Here is a 21,830-nt window from a genome sequence, read left to right as displayed (position 1 = left end):
TGAAATAGGACCCATAAGTAAAGGTAACAGATCAAGATCTGTGTATTAGATTCATGTTCTAGGAAAGGATTCTATCACTGGGACAATATATGCCTGTTTGACTAATGCTGAGGTTCTCCATGGTCAACACGTTTCTTGAAGTCATTATCCTAAACTGAGTAAGTGATGGAGCTGTGGGCTGAGGCAAAAGTATGGATCAGCTTTAAATGGAAAAACTAAGGCAAGGACTGTTTTCACTGCTGATCTACTCAGCCTAAATTTGTTTACCATTTATAAGTAGCATAAAAAAAAGTAAATAGATTGAATTGGCTACCATTTACTGAGTGTCTACTATTTATTCATCTTATCCTCCTGAGTACTGCACAAAATGTAGATGAGAAAACTGAGACTCAAATAAATTAATATCATTTCTAAATTAAATCTGCTATTCAGTGAGTGGCCTGGAAAGGATCAATGAAAAGATTTTGGGCCAGAAGGTCAACTGCATCATTGGGCAAACACAGGCACAGTGATCTCAGTTTTATAAGCTCACTTACTGTTAAGTCTCCAGATTGAGATTCCATGCTTCCAGTTTGTGTGTGTTCGTTAGTACTTTTAAGAAGCATAATGTGATTCAGATACCCAAGACCACTTTAATTTGCTTTCTCCTCCTCCTCGTCCAGTTGACCCACTTCTGATTAGATGCATACTACAGTGATTTAACAGATAGGATCATCATTTTATATACTTATCTTTAGCTCTTGGTCCTGTTGGCTTTTGCTTTAAGACCTTGAAGGCAAGGCTATGTTTGTTTGTCCTATTTCATTCTTAGCACAACTTTGCTTACTCTTAGGAACCAAATAAAATGTTAAATTGACATTTTTTTAAAGCCTGAACTTTATTGACTTATTTAATTTTATTTCCTTTGAAAACCACATTTAACCAGAGTGCTGGATTATTTTCATTTGTAGCCATACACCATTATTTTTTAATGGAATAATTTTGCCCAAATAAGGAAAATTAGATAATCTTAACACTTAATTCTTAGTTCAAAGAATTGATTTAATATATGACATAAAATTCTTCGTTATCTAATTCTTGGTGAACTTACATCTTGTTCATCACCTTGCTTGTCATTATGTCAGGTGAAAACTCTGTCAGTTCTGCTATACATAACTGACTTGCTCTTCAGTTTTGTCACCTTCATTTTCAGTGAGGAGAAGTGTATCCAGTAGAATGATTGATGAAGACTGAATGGTGGAACTTCGGAGCCTCATTGGGCTCTGGTACATGGCAGGACTAATCCCATTTCGAATTCCATGTTTCATGAAAAATTTAGAGTTCTCTGCCATTGCATTCTGGAAGTAGAGCTTACCAGAGCATTTTTGCAGAGTTTTTACAGACTTTGTAGCCCGGTAATTACAGGTGATGTATCGGCCAAATGCATCCCGAAATGTCTTATTGAAGAGGGTGTAGACAAGAGGATTTACCCCTGAAGAAATGTAGCCGATCCATACAAATATCTCCAGGAGCATTTTAAGAGTAGTTTGGTTGCAGGAATCACACAAAGCTAAAGTAATATTTGTAATAAAAAAGGGACACCACATGAGCAAAAAAAGGAAAAACACAATTCCAAGGACCTTCGAAGCTCTTTGTTCATTGGAAATTGTTTGTGCTGACTTTTTTCCAACTGTAGACATTCGTCGCGTAAGTGTTTCTTCACTTGAGTTGGGCACAGTCTTGTCCTGACGAGAACCATACAGCATTGCCACCTTTTCAGGTGATGAGCAAGGTGTTTCATCCCTTTGGAAAACTGTGGACACAGTCAGCCATGTTAGGCGTTGAGGTGGCTTGTTTTTGACCCAATAAGCTTTCCTCTGTAACGCGTGGATAGTAAGAAAGTAGGTGACAATCATGATCCCAAGAGGTGTGAAGAAGGCAGCCATTGAGCCAAAGAGCATGAAATTGCCAAAACGTTCCTTAGTCAGCTCACAGGTAATATTGTTTGGGTTATGCAAATCAGTGTCTATGCCTTTAATGGGTACTGGAATGGCAATGCCTATGGAAGAGGAAATGAGATAAATTGAGTCATTTTATAAATTGTAACACTTAGATTTAGGTCCCTTCAGGTTTTATCCTAGTAACTTTATGCTGGTTAGTGCATTGTAATTCCTGGACGCACAGTGTAGAATCTATCAAGGCATTGTATCAGTGGAACTTTTGACAGAACCTAAATAAGCAAGTCTGCCATTTTTAAACAAAGAGGTTGGTTAGTGATTTTAGGTTTATAGTGAGAGCTTTCCTAAAGCTATAATATGTCCATGATAAAGTAGGGAATGTCTTTATTTGTTCTGTGTTTTTATAAGCTATTTTTTAGTTTTGATCTATCCCAGGTTAAGGAAAAGAAATTCAGAAGAGAAACTGCTTTTATTTTACTATTCAGTATAGATAATCTGAAGAGCCTTCAGACAGCTAGCTGTTCAGTGTCTTAATTCTCAGTAGGTATCTATTTTACTTATTATCTTTGAGGTTCATTTAACAGGAAGTTTAATCTTTGTCTTTTAATCCTTTCCTTTTAACTTCTTATGGAAAACTTAACTTTTCTTTTTTAAAAATGGTACTTAATTTGAGAGAATGTGAATTGTGAAATTTATTTCAAGATTTAGAGTTTTTCTAATAGACATGAATAAAAGGTACCTCATGTGAATTTCTTAATATTTTAAATACCAAGAAGTAAGTAGTTAAATGTGATGTTTCTTAGTGAAGTAGCTTATTGGAAAATTAATAGCGCAAGGGTTAGACTAAATCCTTTCCCCTTGAAGTAGATATTTTTTAAAATGTCTGAATTAATTGATCTTTTGCCTTGTGTTGTGTGAATTCAAAAGCACTTCATTATCTGCATACCATTTTAATGATAGCTAACGAGCCCTTGACAGGAATATTTTCCTCAAACCCTTTCTAGTGGATACAGCTACAGTCCCTGCTTTTTCTCATGTTCACCACCAGAAAGAAGATTCCCTTAGAATAGGATAAGTGTACAGAATCTTGGGTCAACCTACTATGGCTTTAAAAATTGGCTCACATTCTGTTGTTGTAAAAATATGGCTCACACAGCCATACCCATTTATTAGCATGTTGTTTGTGGCTGCTTTTGTGGTACGACCAGAGAGTAACCGTGAAAGAAACCACATGGTACCTGCATGCCTGAAGTACAGACTTTCTTGACCTTTTAAGAAAAAGTCTGCTGACTCCTATTCTCCCCTGTTGCTTCAAGGTCATCACTCTAGTATTCTTTCTCCCCTCCAAACACTTCCCTTTTGAAGTCTATTAAATCGATTTATACCACTCTTTTTTCCATCCTGGTCATTGAGTAGCCTCTCTAGGACATTTGTCCCTCTCTCTCAAAGGTTTTAGTACCTTGCTGTAGTCTTCCTCTCTCTTGCTCACTTGCCATCATCTTGCATGACTTCATTCCATTGATCACTCTTCTAACACTTAATTTTATACCTTGAACTCGACTCTTATTATTTGTCCAGCTTCTTGCTGGACAGCTTCTCTTTACAATATCTTAGTGAATAGTCTGCCTAAACTCTCTTTTCACATTCCAGTAGCACCCCCATCAAGGCTTACATTATCTTCCTGTCCAGCTTCTTGATCAATAACTTTTGAGTTTTCACTGGCACTTTGTATACCCTTACCCTCTTTTATACTTACTGTTTCTAGGTGTTACTTAGGTGTTTTAGTTCATTTTATGCTGTTATAACAGAATTCCACAGACTGGATAATTTATAATGAAAAGAAGTTTATTTGGCTCACAGTTCTGGAGATTAAGAAGTCCAAGATCCAGGGACTGCTTCTGATGAGGATCTTCTTGCTGCATCATAACATGGTGGAAGGTATCACATGGGGGAGAGAGAGAACAAGAGAGAGGCCCAAACTCATCCTTTATAAGGATGAACCCATTCCCTTAATGGCTTTAATGGTTCATAAAGGCAGAGCCGTCATGACCTCACCTCATCTCTTCAACACTGTTAAGATTAAACTTCCAACAAGTGAACTTTGGGAGACATGTTCAACCCATAGCACTAGGATAACTGTAAATTCAAAAGAAGAAAATGAGCTCTCTTCAGCACTTTGTAGAATTTTGAAACTGAACTTACCCTGTCATCACATTTTCTTTTTTTACAGTTACTAAATTGCGATTGGTTCTATAAGGAAGAGGGTGATGAAGCAAAAGGAGCATTGGTCTTGGCCTTGCTGCTATAAAAATCCTTAAGCCAACTATTTAGGTTTCTCTTTTTGTATCTATAAAAGGAAGACAGGTTCTAACATCCTTTCCAAATCTATAAACCTGGAGTCTTCCTTTTTCTCCTGCATACTTTATCACTTTGTATTTTGTTTATGTATCTGCTTTTCTTGAATGTAGGGATTCTTATTTCTGTGTATTCTTAGTACATAGCATATTATAGACACTCAGTTGAAATTTGATCAATTTATAAATTTCATGTTATCCTGACTTTATTTAGATACTTTTCTAACCAACAGGTTGTTTATCACACTGGTTTGATCATATTTCAGTGTCAAATATTTTAATTCTTCACTAAGGACCCGCTTCCCTTTTTCCTTTGCTTCTATTTTCTCCCTCCTCCCCTTTATCCCAACACACAAACCTCACTCACTCATTGAAGTGAGCTTTTTTTTTTTTTTTTTAAGGTCATTTGAAATGAATGACTACACACTTCAAAGTTTGTTATTTAACACCCATTTTCTCCCCTTCTCTTTCTCTAGCTTTTTTTTTTTTTTTTTTGTGGGGGGGGGGGGCTATAGAGTTGCTGTTCTGCTCTGTCCATCAGCCTCTGCCCCTTAAACTGGCCTTTTCTTGCTGCTTGCAAATCTCTCTGTTCTGAATAGACTTTTCCTTAACCCTGTTTTCTTCCCATGCCACAGCAGTAGCATGCCTTGATTTTATCTGCAAATTTTTCAAGATGTTTGGCTTTAGTACCATTATTTCAGGAATATGTAGGTCAATTTCAGTGTCTTACTTATTGTTTTTTTTTTTTTTTTTTGGATATGCTCTTACTCTGATTACAGAGAAGTAATTTTTTTTTCCTTACCTTCCTTTTAGTATTGTGTCTCTTTAAAATTTTTCCTCTTCTAAGATATTTTTCTAGGAAGGGTGAGTCCGCTGGTCAGATCATTGTGTTTGTTGTAAATCTGCTTGTTTTTCTAATTAACTTAAAGAGCTTTGAGTGTGTACTTCAAGCCAAGATAGTCCATTATAGGAGCTATCTTTAAGCATTAAAGATAAGCACAGAATCATAATAGTTTAGAAGAGATGTGACTTCTCTCTACAAGTAATTTCTGAACATTAGGTAAACATTATTTTAATCTAAAAACTTTGAAACATTTAAAACACTAATGCAGACATTTAGCTGCCTCTAATCTATATATACATGTTGAAATGTTGGCTTCTAAGATGAATTTATGCTCTGAATCCTGCTTGTAAAATGTTTGAGTTGTTTTTTTCTCTTTTCCTATTCATCTTCTTAGATGTGATGTAAGATAATCACATCAAGATAACAAAAAATGAAATTATGGGATGCCTTATACTAGCTAGGTCTTAATGACATGTTGATAAATATGAAGACTTAGCCTTCCTGCACATCATTAAGAGATGAACTTTGCTACTTATTCAGTTTCTGTACGGTTTAGACACTACATGATGAATGTAACGACAGAAGCACCTTGTGTTGGAACATCAGTAGTCTGCCTTGACTTCTCATGCTGAGTTTCTGGGCCTACCAGACCTGACATTGTCCTAGCCTAAAGGAACCGAAGGCCATATATGCCACCCGTACAATGGTATTCCCCACATACCTATTGAAATTAACCACACCACTGTAATCTTGATGAACGCGGTAGCTCTGGAGTTATATTGACTGGCCTGGATTGGCTTTTTGATGGCTATGTAACGATCCACTGAAATGGCACAGAGATGCATGATGGATGCAGTTGAAAAGAGAACGTCAAGAAATAACCAGGCAGGACACAGAACTAGTGGGAGGGGCCACATAGCCTCTGAAAGAAAGAAAAACAGAATTTTTCTCTAAGAATGGCAACTTCAATTTATAGTTTCTTTTTTTAAGTAATACATATTTTTTAGCCTTTTTTATTAACCTGAAATTTTGATGTAACCTCTACAAGATAATGTTTAATTCAGATTGTGAAGATAATATTAAATACATTATTTCTATAGATGGAAGCTTTTAAATACATTTGCTATCTTATGTAATAATTATGACTCTCTTTCTAAGTCAGTAGCAGTTAGCATTTTATGACTTTGGTCTCTTGTCAGTTCCGTTTGTGACCTTTTAAAAATTTACACATTGCAACTGGAACTTAGCCTTACTATACAAATAAAAAATTTATTTTTCAGTTGGTATTGTATAAAAACAAAAAATTTACCATATGGATTAGGCAAAAAGCCTGTCCAATTGGGAGTCTCCTTAAGGCCTGGCATTTTCACTCAATTCTGGCAATAACCTGCAGTATAGTCCTAAAACATTTATTGTATACTTAATATAGTTTTAAGCACTTTAGAAATATTTTTTTAAAAAAATTGAAAGTGATATTAAATAGTCTTCATAGTTTTTCAGTAAATTTACTTCCACAAATATCTGTACATGTTCAGATTTAAAGCATTATGTATTATACATACACCCACTGTGTACATGTTTACAGTTTCAAAATTACTAAAATTTATTTTAGGATGTCCCTACAATATTTCAGTTAGAATGCATTTTACAAATACATACTTACATATATACATAGATTTTAGTGTAGAAAACAGATGTCTTGCATATGAGATTATCTATGCCTCTTTTATGGTTTGATTGTTGTATGGCCACTGGTAAAATGTAAACTACTTTTCTTGTCCTGGTTATTCCAAGTGTATCTAACTTTGACAGGAAATGATAGGGATAATTAAAGAAAGACCAAGATATTCATCTCAGGAGTTTCAGAGTTACTGGACACCAGGAGATTTTTCAGTTGTGAATTGTCTTTTTGTTTTTTGGTGCAGGGGATTGAACCCAGGGCCTTGTGCATGCTAGGCAAGTGCTCTACCACTGAGCTACACCCTCCACCCCTCCGAACTTTTTAAAATTAAAGAGCTTGGGGATAGAGAAAGATTAGACTCCCAGACCAAAACAACAACAACAAGACACTGTACTTGAGGGAAAGAGTTTTTAGATAGACTTGAATATGGTATTTTCAAGAGTCAAGTAGAATTTCAGTGAAAAATATTTGGAGACCTGACAAAAAAGCTCACTTTTGGTGTTTTCTATTTCCAGAGTTGGTATAGGAATATTAAAATATTTCTTCTAAGGACCAAAATAACAAAATCAGTATAAATTTTATTTAAAAAGAATAAGTGATTGCTTGGTACCTGGTTCCATGTTCAGCAACAACTTAAAAAGAAATTGAAGCATCATTCATGCTATTAAGTAAATTATTATATATAAATGAGCGTTTCCTACTTCACCTGTTGAATTGGGGGGTGGAAAGGGATGGAGGTGGTAAATTGTAGATTCATGGAGCGTGGATGTAACTTTTGAGATATCACCGATTTTGCAGATGAGTACATTCAGGTACAATTAAGCCTTTGAATATGGGTGTGGGGAAGGAAAGACAATTCTTTATCAAAACCCTAAATGTTAATTGAAAGTGTTCTTTATAACCTTACTACTCAGAGTGTGCTCTTCAGATCATCATCATCTTAGGTCTCATCCCAAACATACTGTGTCAGTTAAATCAGATCCCCAGGTGATTTGTATGCAAAGTACAGTTTACAAATGACTTTCTAGGAGAAGTTGTGTCTGTCTTAGAAGATGCCCCTGGCTTTGCTGGTGTAGGATAGGTACTCAGAAAGCCTCATAGAAATCTATAGGAAGCCTCTCAAAATAAACAAAGAAATTAAGTATAGAAGAGAAAACTGTGTTCATAGAGAACCCAGGCACTTTTCTCCTTTCTCAGCTGTAGTATTCAGATTTTCTGACAGCAGTGGGAAAAGACCTTGGATAAATGCAGCAGTGCATTCTTTGACCTACCTTAAAAGCAAACTAACAGTCTAAGTAGAATGCAAAAAATCACCTACAATTGAGTTTTGTAATGAAAACTAAGGTGAGGATATAGATATAGTTACATTCTAAGCTGAGCTGATCTGAAGTTCTCGATTTAGGGCTCCAAGGAGGAAATAACAAAAAATCCTCAAGTCCTTTTTTTTTTTTTTTTTTTAATGCATGCTGGGAAGGAATCCAGGGCATCACATATCCCAGGCAAGCACTCTACCCCTGAGCTACACCCCCAGCCTATATACTCAAGAGCTATAATCAGAGATTTTGGTCATAATTATAATTAAAGAGGCAGAAAATTATTGTGCTGTATCCTTGATCATATGTTCATTCTCTATCATCTCTTAAAATGGTTTCCTAATAATTTCAACTTGGTATTAGCTATTCTAATTATGGATGATATATATATTTTTTTCTTATACTGGGGATTAAACCCAGGGGCACTTTACCACTGAGCTGCATTCCCAGCCCTTTTTATTTTTTATTTTGATATAAGTTGTTGAGGCTGGCCTCGAACTTATAGCCCTCCTCCCTTAGCCTTCTGAGTCCCTGGAATTACAGGCATATGCCACTGTGCCCAGCATGGACTATATTTTTGAAGATTAAGGTCTAGAAAATGAAATAACTCATAAAATGTACATGTCTTTGGATTTAACTGTCTGACCCACATATTCCTAATTGTGGATAAGAAGGAAAGTTTTGGGTGCTGATTTAATTAAGCTTATGAAGCCTTGTTAGCCTCACTCTTGAATAGGATGGACTTATTTTAAAATTCCAGATTTGAAGCATAACTAAAGTATATGCAGATCATTGGAATTTTATTAGTGTTTTCTTATTGTAAGCAGTAAAAATATTCACATGGGATATTGAATTTTCTTTAAGAAAGAATGAGACTCTGGGTTTTTAAGACTAGAGAGAAAGAGATCTTTAAAATTCCGAGTTTAATGAAATACTAATGGATAGATTGTTTTTAAATGAAACTAACATAAAAGTAATAGATAACTGCATTATTAATAGAAATCTTTTATGAAAAGCACAAAAAGGGAACTTGGGATAAAGTGATAGAGTGCTTGCCTAGGATGAGAAAGGCTCTGGGTTTTATCTCTTTTTTTCTTTTTTTAATTGATTTTTTAAAAATAAATGACAGCAGGGTAGTTTACAATTCTTATTACACATATACAGCACAGTTTTTCACATCTCTGGTTGTATATAAAGTATGTTCACACCAATTTGTGTCTTCATACATGTACTTTGGATAATGATGTCCATCACATTCCACCATCCTTGCTAACCCCTGCCCCACCTCCATTCCCCTCCTGCCCATGGCATTTGCAGGTAAATGTATGACGTTGGAGAAGATAATGTTAAGTGAAGTTAGCGAATCCCCCCCAAAAAACTGCCGAATGTTTTCTCTGATATAAGGAGGCTGATTCATAGTGGGATAGGGAGGGGGAGCATGGCAGGAATAGATGAACCCTAGGTTCTATCTGTAGCACTGCAAAAAAACAAAAAAGGCTTTTGTAATTGTTTAATAGACTGAGGTAACTAAAAATGAAAATTGAAAGTGTTCTTTATAACCTTACTACTTACAACTCTTATTTTGTAAAGAGACTTTTACTGGGTCAGATACTTTTATTCTAAAATTGCTTTTCAGTTAGTATTAATTTGGAAGACTCAAGGTCAAAGAAAAACTGAACAAAGGTTAAATTGGTATAGTGACATAGTTTATTCTAAACTTATTTTTCTTAGAAATTTTAATTTGTCTTAAGGATTTATGGTTGTATTTATTTGTTTAATGTATTAAGTCCAACTCATTTCCAAAAAGACGTGAACATTGCTTAAAATTTGAGATAACCAAGTGAAACCATCACAGATTTAAATTAAAAGAAAATGAAAAAATGTATCTAAGAGTGAGTCTAAGGGAAATAAGTTACCAGGTACATAGACTAAATATTGCTGTTCTGAGGCTCTAAATTTGACTCTCATAAAAACTAAAAAAGAAGAAAATATTTAAATTATATAGTATTTGGTGTCACATAAAAGAAAGCCTGTGATTTCTCTGAAAAATCCCATGTTCTGTGTCCTTCCCCCTGCCTCTGAATTAAATGAACTCAGAAATTAATTTCAGTAAGGTTTGAAAGATAGCATTTCTGTGGATGCCTGAAGTAATTATAGGCTGACTGTTATAGGAACAGCTATTAAAGAAGCGAAACAAGTCTTAGATTGTAGACAGCTAATTAATTAATTAAATAATATTAGCCCACATATTTTGTCATTTAAATTGAAAACTATATGTTTTAAATACCACCATACGTAATCACTTAGATACTTAAGTATCTGTTTGTCTCCCAGACAAGGCCATCAACTTCATAGGCATGGGTCTAGGTCTAATACCTTCCTCAGAAAAGAAGAGAGGTCTCAAGGATTTCTACAAGTTTTTGTTGAGACATGAATATTCTATACCTAATATGAAATATAACTACCTGAAAAAAAAATACTGAGTTCTGCCTTATCCCTAGACCAAAATTCTTTAGCACTCTTGTTAGATGGAGTTAAGATGTAATTGCTAGCTTTGTTTGCCAAATAGTGACAGTTTTGACTAGTAGAATTTCTCATTTGTGTTTGAGAAAGTAGACTAATAGAGGCTGAGTGTGTGAATTCTAGACTCAGTCCTCCTAGGTTCATGTCATATCTATGCCACTTATTTTGTGATCTTTAACAAATTGGTTAACCTTTGTTCCTGTGACCTCTGTAAAATGAAGAAAATAATACCTGCTTAATAGGATTGCTTCAAAAGACTTTTAGGGTTGAGATTCATTGCAATAATACATGTGAAGTATTTAGAACAATGTGGGTAAAGAAAACACTCAATGAATATTAACTGTTATAACTGCTATTTGACAGAAACTAGTGAAATAACCCAACTATGAAAACATCTCCACTCAGAAACAACAAGCTACATCATTAGTATAAAATATTTGTCTTTCTGCTTGTTGTAGCAAGTACAGTGCATCTAATTGAACTTAAAACTGAGCTGGCTCGGAGTGGGGAACAGGATGAGAATGTGTGTTTTTTTTTGTTTTTAACTTTAATTTTCAATTAAATTTGTCATGAAGGAAAGCTGTTTTACTAAGGTTGAATTCTAACTGCTATTTGTGATCTCACAGAAACATAAATAATCTATATGTATTACAATTGGCTGGGTCTGGATTTTTTGTTTGTTTGAGGGGGGTATACTCTTGTTGTTTTGCTTTCTTTTAAATTAGAATGAAAAGGGCTGGGACCTTAGCTCAGTGGTAGAGCACTTGCCTCCCACCTGTGAGGCACTGGGTTCAATTCTCAATACCACAAAAAAATAAATACATAAAAAGATATTGTGTCCATATACAACTAAAAAAAATTTTTTTTAAATTAGAATAGAACCGTGATTGGGGCTGGGGTTGTGGCTCAGTGGTAGAGTGCTTGCCTAGCACACTTGAGGCACTGGGCTCAAACCTCAGCACCACATAAAAATGAAACAAAGACATTATGTCCATCTACAACTAAATAAATAAATAAATAAATAAATATTTTTAAAAAGTGATGTTTTTAAATCAAAAACTCTGTCATTATGAGATATACTCATTTTATTTGAATTCTGCATAACCTTTGGGCAGATTTTTAGATTGGAAAGCCAGGAAATAATTAAGAAATAATTAGTATCAATCTTTTAATCTGGGGCATAAAACATTTCTCTTTTCAGGAATTAAAAGACTATTTTAAAAACCATTCCAAAACGTCTGTGTCTAAAGAGTTCACAGAGGTACATGGTTTACTTGAATTTATTAGAGCAGGCAGTTCTAAATAAGTTTCATTTTAAAAGGACACAGTTTTCAATATGCATGTCTTTTTAAATCTCAGAAAGTCTAATGTTTCTCTGTCTTCTAGAAAGGAGTGCTTATATTATTGTTACAAAGCTTCTATTTTGTTCCATTGTTGCTTTTCTGCTAAGGTATCTGAGTATATGTGACATCTAGGGGTTAGATGTCTAATATGATAATGTGTGAAGTAATTTAATACTTAATGAACATTTTTTCTTAGCTTTATAAACTTTAACTTACAAAAAGAAGTGATTTTAGTTACTTAGCCTCAGGCGGATTTTCCATTTGAATAGACCTAATAGCTCTCTGAATGCCTTTTAATAGATCTTCAGGGGGCCACGAACTCTGGCCCATATATTCAAAAAGACAAACTTCCAGAGCCGTCCAAGTTTTCTGAATATTATCTATGCCTCCAGGTAATTCATTAGAAAGACAAACTTTTTGTAACTTCCTTCCTAGTTTCTCCCAAGTAAGTAAATTTGGGGACTCTTGTTCACAAAACCAAGGACAATATTCGCCTACAATCTTTAAGAATTGTAATAACTGAGTTTTCTTTATCTGTTTTCCTTTCTGATTAATTATAGTGTCTAAAATAGTCAGATACATCTCCTTATCTGTAGAAGTTGAATTTCCCATTTTAATTAATTTAACGTCTCTTTCCTTCAATATCTCCAGGTACTTTTGTGACTCTAAATTGTCACCACTTCCTTTATCTTTATAGCGCTCCCACTCAATCTAGCTAATCTAGAATGCCCCCCTCGTGGGCGCCAAATTCCACCATGCGACCAGCGCACTGGTTTCATTAAAGAGGTTCTTGGCATAAAAGTTAGCTAGTGAGCTCGAAATAAAACACACAGACTCAGTTACCTTTTTCTATGACCAGGTCCGAGACGGCTCTCCCTCTGAACTCACACCTCGAATCACCCGATAGGGTGGCAGGGATTACTCAGGGCTAGCAGGAGAGAGAGAGAGAGCACGCCAGGGAGTAGCCTTTTATTGGGGAACAAGAAATCCAGGGGAGAATTCCATCCAATGAAGGTTGAGGGGGGCAGCACTCCAAGGTCAGGGTCAGTGATTGGCCCCCGGGGTCAGTGGTCAGTGGTCAGTCACACCCCCACATGGACAGGCTCTCGCACCAGGAGAGGGTCGGGAAAGCTCCGACACAGTTTAGCCAGAGCGCCTCAGACCCAAACCGGGAATTGCCCAGTGTGAGAATAGCTCCCCACACTTATATTATTGTTACAAAGCTTCTGTTTTGTTCCATTGTTGCTTTTCCCCTAAGGTATCTGAGTATATGTGACATCTAGGGGTTAGATGTCTAATATGATAATGTGTGAAGTAATTTAATACTTAATGAACATTTTTTCTTAGCTTTATAAACTTTCACTTACAAAAAGAAGTGATTTTAGTTGCTTTGTTCCCTTACTTCAGAATTGGGCAGAGTAGCATTTCATTGTTTAAATAAACAATTGACTTTTTTTTTTTCATCATTTCTGGTTAGATTTTCATCTTAATCACATTTAATTGGCATGCTCTCTAATACCCACCAATTACTAGTGATTGTAGTAGGCTACTTAACATTCTTCATCTGCAGTGTAAAATTCTGCACACCCATTTTACAGACAAGTTGATGGAACTAAGATATTAAATGGTTTGTCTTGGTCAGCCCAGGAAAGCTAGGGTATTGCTTTAAAAACCCATCTTTCAACCATTTTATACACAGCCTTTCAGCTGTTCCATAGATAACTGTTGCAACATATAGATCATGAGGCATGGATTAAAACTTAAGTTTTATTAAGTGACAAGTGGATAAATGCTGTATTTTTCCCTTCGTATTTTAAGTCATTTACTTGATAAGAGAAGGAAAAGTTTTGAGAAGTTCTTAAATGTGAGCATTCTTTTTTTCATATCTGCACAGGTTATTCTGTTTTGGGGGTTTTGGGGGAGTTTTTTGTTGTTTATTTTGCTGCCCAAGTATTTCTAACATAGGTATTTTTAGGCTTTATGTTATAAGCTACTGAGTTGTGACCACAGTTTTTAGGTATTATGGACAAACAGTTAAAAACTAGAGTTATAAAGATAGAATCTAGTGTTCTTGGGAAGAAATTAAAGAAAAATTAATCTAGCATTACCTGTTTGAAAGACAGTGTTGTGCCAAAGTTGTCATAATCTTGGTAAAATAGAAACTCAAAAAGTATGTAACTAAATATTATACAAATTGGTGGTTAAGTAAAATATCCCTCAGTATAAGGACACAAAAACCACATTTTTTTAAAAACTGTCTTTTTTTTTTTTTTTTAAGGCATAATTTTATTAGAATACCATCTGGTTTAAAGTTTCTTCAGTAAGTTTCCCTGAGATAGCTAAAATTGCTCACAGTAGCAATTAATCTTTCATGCTTATAAAACTAGGGACACTTGTTGGTAGATTGGGAAAGTTCTGGAGAGAAAAATATACTATAAGATCTACTTCTGCCTTTTAAAGTTATCAAACATTTTTGTAAATGCATTAGTTTGGAAAGTTTTAGTATTCGTCAGTGTATGAAAGGCTGTACTCATATCCTATTTGAAAAAAAAAATTAAAAGATCCTATTTTTTGAAATCAGGTCCCTGTTAGTACGTATAATTTCTAATTTACGAATGCATCCTTGGAAGCTTTTAGAGGACTGCTTGCATTTCCTCATATTTTGTTGGCCGTGCTGGGGATGGAACCCAGGGCCTCACACATACTAGGCCAGCACTCTGCCACTGAGTGACACCAGTCCTCCTCATACGCTTTCTCATGGTAATAGAGTTGGGTTCTAAATAATGAATTAATACAATAATTTTTAAAATAGTTTTTAAGTTTCCTGGAGTTCACTTTTAAAAATATCTACTAGATCCACTCACTGTAAAACTAATTGCTGATTGTAAAAGTGTTTGGAACTTTTATAGCTAAAAATTAGCAAACACTTTGAAAAAATGAAATACTATTAAAATATATATCTTAATTAATTAATACAAATAGAAAGATATTCAACATGTTTTTAAAATGTTTTAAAATATGTTAAAGTGTGTTTGGTTTTTCTGCTAACTTACTGCTAAGAATATGTTGAGCACCAAATTTTTAGATTAAAAACTTAAATTTTTACTGCTGTGTTATTATCATATAGAATATATGGATTATCTGTTAACTTTTCTTTGTTAGCTCACTTTCATATTGTGGAACTTTGTTATAAAGTCAAAAGTCACTTCTGCATATCTCTTTTATTCAACATGTCTATTAACTTTCATGGTAGCCTGAAATAAGCATTTTGACATTTTCTGAGTGTCTAGTAAAGCACCGTTTATATAGAGTATGGTTAATATCTTGAAGCTACTATTATAATTATGGACATGTAAGCTTAAATTCTTTGCCTGTGCAGTCTTTACCAAATACACATATATATGTTTATATAGTCCTAAGTAATTTATTTCTTTAAAATTTTCCAGAATTAAGATGGCTTTAGGTTCTCCATTAGAGTAAGATTTCTTAATTATTTTTCATGGTTACATACAGCAGTAGATTATTCCAAAGATTACAAATTTATAGAAGAGGAGGATATATAGAAAATACTAATGAGGGACTGGGGTCATGTAGAGCGCTTGCTTGCCTCGCACGTGTGAGGCAACTGGGTTTGGTCCTCAGAACCACATAAAAATAAATTTTTTTAAAAAAAGGCATTGTGTCCATTCTCAGCTAAAAATATTTTTTTTAAAAAAAGAAAGAAAACGCTAATGATATAAGAATCTGATTAAGGCAATAGAACCTTATTCGTTGTTGCTTGTCCTGCAACAGAATTTTCTTGATTTACTTTAAAGCCTGGATAAGTGTTAATTTACAATACTAAGTTTAAACCTGTCATTACCTTATAATATTTGAGGCATGAAGTACTTAATTTTAGATATCTTTCTATTATTACTCATAAAAATAGTTGAAATAGAAGTTTTTCTTTACCATCTAATTTAATAAATTAGTACATTCTGGCTTAAATTTTCCTTCTATAACTTGAAATGTTTTTCTGCACTACGTAAGTAAATATAATTCTTAGAAGCCATATCTGCTATATATAACATTTTTCTTAAGCAGTTTATGAATGGAATATCAGTTTTGCCAACTGTTGACTAAGTTAAATCCTTTTAATGCTGACTCTGATATAGGAGCCTTCATAATTCATCAACAGAATTATTTGTGTTCACCCAGATTTTATGACTAAAGATGATAAGCATAAATCAAAAACTGTTATGTCTATTTTAATGTAATTATCTTTTTTATTATAGGAAAGATTTCAGTATCAAACTATGTTATTATCGCAATAACTCAGGCTTTGGTCCACTTACTTTATTAACTTAGAAATCTATCAAGAACATAAATGGTCAGATATCATAAAAAATGAAACAGACGGATCATTTCTTGGGACACCCTGAGCCATTTCCTTAAATAGTCCAAGTCCATCTTTTATTTTAAGGAAAATAAGGATAAAATGACTGTCCATTTCTCTAACAGTATGTCAAAGTGGTTTGATGTGTGGAACAAAGTGAAATACTTACCAAACATTATTGTCAAGAGGGCAATTGGCATCACAAATAATCCAACGAGCAAGTCAGCCACCGCCAAGGACATTAGAAAGTAATTGGTAGCATACTGTAGCTTCTTCTCCAGTGAAACAGCCAGAATAACAAGGATGTTTCCACCAATTGTGGGGATTATCACGACTAGTATCAGAAGAGCTGCCCAGCGCAGTTTATTTCCTTGTTCTTCAACAATCTGTTTCATTTCCTCTGGTATTGATTCTGTCTGTAATCCAGACTGGTTAGAAGAGATTAAGTGATCCAATAAACTCTGCAGAACATGCTCAGGAATTCTGCTTTGTTCAGACATTCTATAAGAGAGAGCCATTCACCATTTTTCTCTGATTCAATCCATTTGGACACTAGTCAGCATGGTCAGTAGCTAAGCTGGTCAACTACTTTAAGGTGTCGTACCCATGCCAAACGATCCATGCCAAAGTTGACTCCTTCCTTTTAAAAACAAGTTGAAGTTCTGTTAAGATGAGAGTATACACACATCTGTCCATGCTTGTAATTAAGACCTCAAATTTTTAGTATTTCCTAGAGCTTAGATTTTAGAAGGCTCAGTGAAAGATACCAGTAGCCGAGAGAAAACACAGTATTAGTTTCTTTCATTTTTTTGTATTTTTGCTGCAGCTGTAGAGTTATATTTGAACTTGATTGCCAGAGAGATGCCCCTAAATATAAGATATAGATATATAAGTTGCATTATTTATTTCCAAAAAGCAGTGGAAACACTTGAACATAGCAACTAGGCCCTCCCTTCTCAATAGGCCCATTGTACTATTGTGACAATGCAGTTAGTTCCCATAAAAATTATTAAATTCCTGACTTGCCTCAAAGTTAATGATAGGGGGGAGATACATTATTTTTTCAGTGGCTTATAATAAAAAGCTAGGTGTTTCCTGACCTTGTACTTTAAAAAGAATTTTTAAAAAGTCAAAGCACTAAGTAGTTTTGAATAGAACTTTAGTCACAGTTATGTTACACGCTAGCCACCCACCTAAGAAGACCTTAAGCCTACATAAAGTCAAAATAAATGATTTATCAGCTAGAATCCTTACATGCAATTGAGTTGTCTTATTGGGTTTATCTTAGTGCTGATTTAAATGCCATTTTTTATAAGCATGTTGGAATTCCTTTCGTTAGAAGAGAAAAATATTAATAGGATCCAAAATTTTATCTTTCACAGCATGCTACTTCTAGAGGTATTTTTTAATTTAATCATTAGATTTGCCGAACTTGAACCAGTTCTTTTTGTTGTGTTTGAAGTACTAATTTTTTCCTTAACCTTCCTAGTTCCTTGAGAAGGGAGGCTAAGACCATGATTAAGATATTTGTTCATTATATTTACAAATCCCATATTAGAAATCTCCCCTTTAACATAAGTAAATTTTTCATTTTGGTCCTTAAACCACTGAATATAAATAAAAGATTATGGAAGTAGAGTTCTTAAAGATTAAGTAAAAAAAAACAACAAAATCCCTTAGATAAATCTATTTATCTGTAAATACGTACCTCTCATTTGCTTGTGACTTTCCCAAGTGTGTTGTCGTTGCATCTGTTCAGCGCTTGTTGCTGTGACTGAAATCCTCCTCCCATTGACTTATTTTGAGCCTCTAGCCCTGGAGCTTGCAGGCAGTGAAACAAGCGTGTTGCATAGCTGTAAGCATGCCAGGGAGGTTATTTCCTCTCTGATACATTCATTTTTAGAGCATGGCAACATTCATTGTAATTCATAAAGCTGCCAGTTAAGCGTGTCAACCCAGTTCATAACCCTTATTCAAGTAATATTCTGAAGAGCTCTGATAATTTGGGGGACTGTAATAAACTCTGTTCTTTTAGCTTAAGATAGTTTTATTTAGGATTAAGCCTGGGCTGTTTCCTCACTGGAGAAAAAAATCTAGACATTCTAGAGCTTTTATTTTATGCACATTCTATCCTGTTCACCATATAGTGTTTTCCATAGTTCTCATTTCTAGCAGTGAAACACGATTCTTATCCAGCTCTTATGCCTTTGCTTGGAACACATTTAATTTGCTCTGGTTGCAGCCTTATATAGAAGAGCACAGAAAGATCTGAATTCCACATGTATACATAGGTTTTAGCAGAAACTTTGTCACTGCTCTTTTTTAAATAGCCTCTGGTTTGGAGAGTTGGTTCATTGGCAGCTTTTCTCTCACAGATTTTACATTGGGGAGAGTATTATATGTAATGATACATTTTTGCTTTATTTCACAAAATTGTTGTGTAGATCTTAATAGTATGCCCTTAAGCTTTTCCAAACTGTATATTAGCATTTTTAAAAGATCATCATAGAACACTCAGATTTTTAAATTATTTAATTATTTTTAGATCAGCGATGACATTTGTGCCCTTTTGCTGCTTGAATTTTTTACTGTATAGCTTGTATTGAAAGCCATTGGAATATATTTAGTTTATTTCAGTTCTGAGAACTTCAGTTTTATTCAGTATTTTTAAATTCAGTATTTTTTAAAATTCAGTATTTTAGAAAAAAAATATTTGTTCAGAATACTAGATGAAAACAAATGAAATAATACTCATGAGCAATCAGATGGATTTTAATGTGATAGAACTTCTATTCAGGAATACAAAATATTTTTAAATACTGCTTTACTCTGAATCACAATTTGATATCTGCTTATGCAGGCAGGTAGTGGTCTGCAAAAGAAAATAACGTCAGATTGGAAATAGCAGCACCATTATATCCAATGAAAAGACCTGTATGAAAGCCTTTGTTTGTTGCTTTTTGCATTTTTTTATACCTTTATTTTATTTATTTTTATGTGGTACTGAGGATCGAACCCAGTGCCTTACACATGCGAGGCGAGTGCTCTACCGCTAAGCCACAACCCCAGCCCAAGCCACAACCCCAGCCCACTTTTTGCATTTTTAAATTGGTTTAATGACTAAGGAACATAACTAGTTAGAACAGCCACTTATTTGGTAGTCTCAAGTTATCAGAAACATAGCTGAAAGTCAGAAAGCACAATAATATGTAAGTAAGTATATATATATAGAAGAATAGATGAGTTGGCAAATAACTAAACCTGTGCTCTTTAACAACCCCATGCACTTTAAGTAGAAGATAACCTGTGAGTCCATATTCTTAAGTATTTTTATATACTCTCCATATACACACATTTTTTTCTCCCAAACCCTTTAAGGAATGTAACATTTTGCAAATAAATCTGAATGGTACAAAAGAATGTTCATTGATAAATTTGTTGACAATTCTAACAAGTATGTTTCTCTGCATATTCCAGATTAGTGTAACAAATTGAAGGGTGGACATGTACTTCGATAATAGGCTGGGGGTGTGCTCAGTGGTAGACTTGCTTCCTCGCTGCCTTCTTTTCTTATGTATCTCCTTCTCAGGCTGGGGTTGTGTCTCAGTGGCAGAGCACTCGTGTCACACCTGGGAGGCACTGGGTTCGATCCTCAGTAGCACATAAAAATAAATAAACAAAATAAAGATATTGTGTCCATGAAAACTGAAAAAATATTTTTTTTAAAAAAAATCTCCTTCTCCTGCTCTAACCACTCTAATTATGCTGCACAATGATTATCTCTTCTCCCTCTGAAACTCTTCATGCTTATTTCTGGTGTACTTGATGGTATCCCTTGAGTCTATTAGGCTCTGTTCTTTTTTTTTTTTCTTTCTTTCTGTTTCTCAGACTGAATAATTTCAACCTATCTGCAAATTTACTGCCTTTTTCTTCTGTTAGTTTTGCTCTTGAACCCACTCTAGTGAATTTGTCAAGTTTATTGGACTTTAAAGTTTCAGAATTGGTTTCATCTTTTTGATACTGGGGCTTGAACCCAGGGGCACTTAACCACTGAGCCACATCCCCAGCCCTTTTTAATATTTTATTTAGAGACAGGGTCTCACTGAGTTGGTTAGGCGCTCACTAAGTTGCTGAGGCTGGCTTTGAACTTGTGATCCTCCTGCCTCAGCCTCCCCAGACACTGGTATTACAAGTGTGGTCCACAGCACCCGGCTTGATCTTTTTTTTATAATTTCTCTCTCTTTATTGGAAATTTTGTATTTGGTGTTACATTGTTCTCCCGTTTTCTTTAGTTATTTGCCCCTGCTTTCCTTCAGCTCTTTGAATATTTTTAGATAGTTGACTTAGATCCAATGCTTGGGCTTCTTCAGGAACAATTTCTGTTGATTCCTTTTTCTGCTGTGAATGGGCAGTATTTTCTTATTTCTTCACACACCTCAGAATTTTGTGTTGAAAATTGGACATTGTGAACATTATAATGTGACAACTCAGGAAAGATTCTCTCTTTTGTTATTGGTACTTATGCATTGCTGTTTAATGACTTTCCTAAAGTATTTTTATAAAACCTGTATTCTTTGTCATGTGTGGCCACTGTAGTCCGTGTTCTGTTAGCTTAGTGGTGAGCTGGTGTTTTGACAGATTCCTTAGACATCTTGATAACAAGAATCACTCACCCAGTCTTTACATATCGACCCAGAATTGGAGCAAGTCATTTGCCAGTCTGCCTTAGCCTTCCCCTGCTGCTTATGCAGAGCCTAAGGTGAAAGTTAAGCCTTTCCTGAGCATATATCTTGGCCACATATGTGGCATTCTCAATATTGCTGGTATGCCCTTGGCACCCCACACACCTCCTTTCTCAATCTCGTTTCCCAGACTGCTGTAGCCAGTACCTTTGCCTTTAAATGTTATGGCAAATGCAGCCTCCAAGGCCAGTGTGGTCTTGGGAAAGCAGAGTAAGGTGAAGCAAAGTCAAGCCATTGTGCTGAAGGCCAAACTAACCACAATTCTAGAGAATAAGGTTTGTGCTAGTCTCTCTGGCAGTAGTAACTATCCCAGTAGTGCAGGTTGTCGTCTCCAATGCCACTATCAGCCTGCTGTTGTGCAGTGGTGATTTCCTTTCATCAAAGGAATTTTTATAGCTGGAATTATAGTTGATGATCATGAAGTACCCAAATGTCTTTAGGTGTAGATTAGCTCAAAACTCTGCACTTCTTTAGCAATCAACTTTTGGAAGTGGACTTTTATCATCAGAACACTTAAATATCAGGAATGAATTGAACTTTTCTGAATAGCAAAGTATATTTGGGACCATTATTATAAAATCAAGGAAAAAGCAATAAAGTCTTTAATATAACTGAAAGAAATTGATGACTTCTTGGTTTGATTATTAGAAATGGGGAAAATGTATTAATGATGCAATAATTTTTTGAATATCATAGATTTCTCTATGTCTAGGAATGC

General features: G+C 34.8%; 2 protein-coding genes across 2 annotated transcripts in view; one reads left to right on the top strand and one right to left on the bottom strand.

The window, feature by feature from the left end:
• Psmd1 (proteasome 26S subunit, non-ATPase 1) overlaps positions 1-21,830 on the top strand; it is a 90,365-nt gene that overhangs the window by 32,430 nt on the left and 36,105 nt on the right. The gene's annotated exons all lie outside the window — the stretch shown is intronic.
• Positions 1,054-16,888, bottom strand: Htr2b (5-hydroxytryptamine receptor 2B). Its single transcript, XM_027941758.2, has 3 exons — positions 16,540-16,888; positions 5,857-6,057; positions 1,054-2,038 (listed from the first exon to the last, which is right to left on the bottom strand). Exons 1-3 carry the CDS (start codon positions 16,886-16,888, stop codon positions 1,146-1,148), a joined length of 1,443 nt encoding a protein of 480 aa, XP_027797559.1. The 3' UTR covers positions 1,054-1,145.

Source organism: Marmota flaviventris, chromosome 11 (genome assembly GCF_047511675.1).
Source record: "Marmota flaviventris isolate mMarFla1 chromosome 11, mMarFla1.hap1, whole genome shotgun sequence".
Classification (NCBI taxonomy): Eukaryota; Metazoa; Chordata; class Mammalia; order Rodentia; family Sciuridae; genus Marmota; species Marmota flaviventris.
Note: the sequence above shows the minus strand (reverse complement) of the source record. Positions and strands in the feature narration are given on the sequence as shown.

Bases quoted from the DNA above. Each gene is read 5' to 3' on its own strand.
- Htr2b (XM_027941758.2), bottom strand. From the start codon at position 16,888: ATGGCTCTCTCTTATAGAATGTCTGAACAAAGCAGAATTCCTGAGCAT. The intron at 6,058-16,539 runs GTAAGTATTTCA...TCTTTCTTTCAG, and splicing joins CCTCTTGACAATAATGTTTG to AGGCTATGTGGCCCCTCCCA. The intron at 2,039-5,856 runs GTATGTGGGGAA...CCTCTTCCATAG, and splicing joins GGTGTGGTTAATTTCAATAG to GCATTGCCATTCCAGTACCC.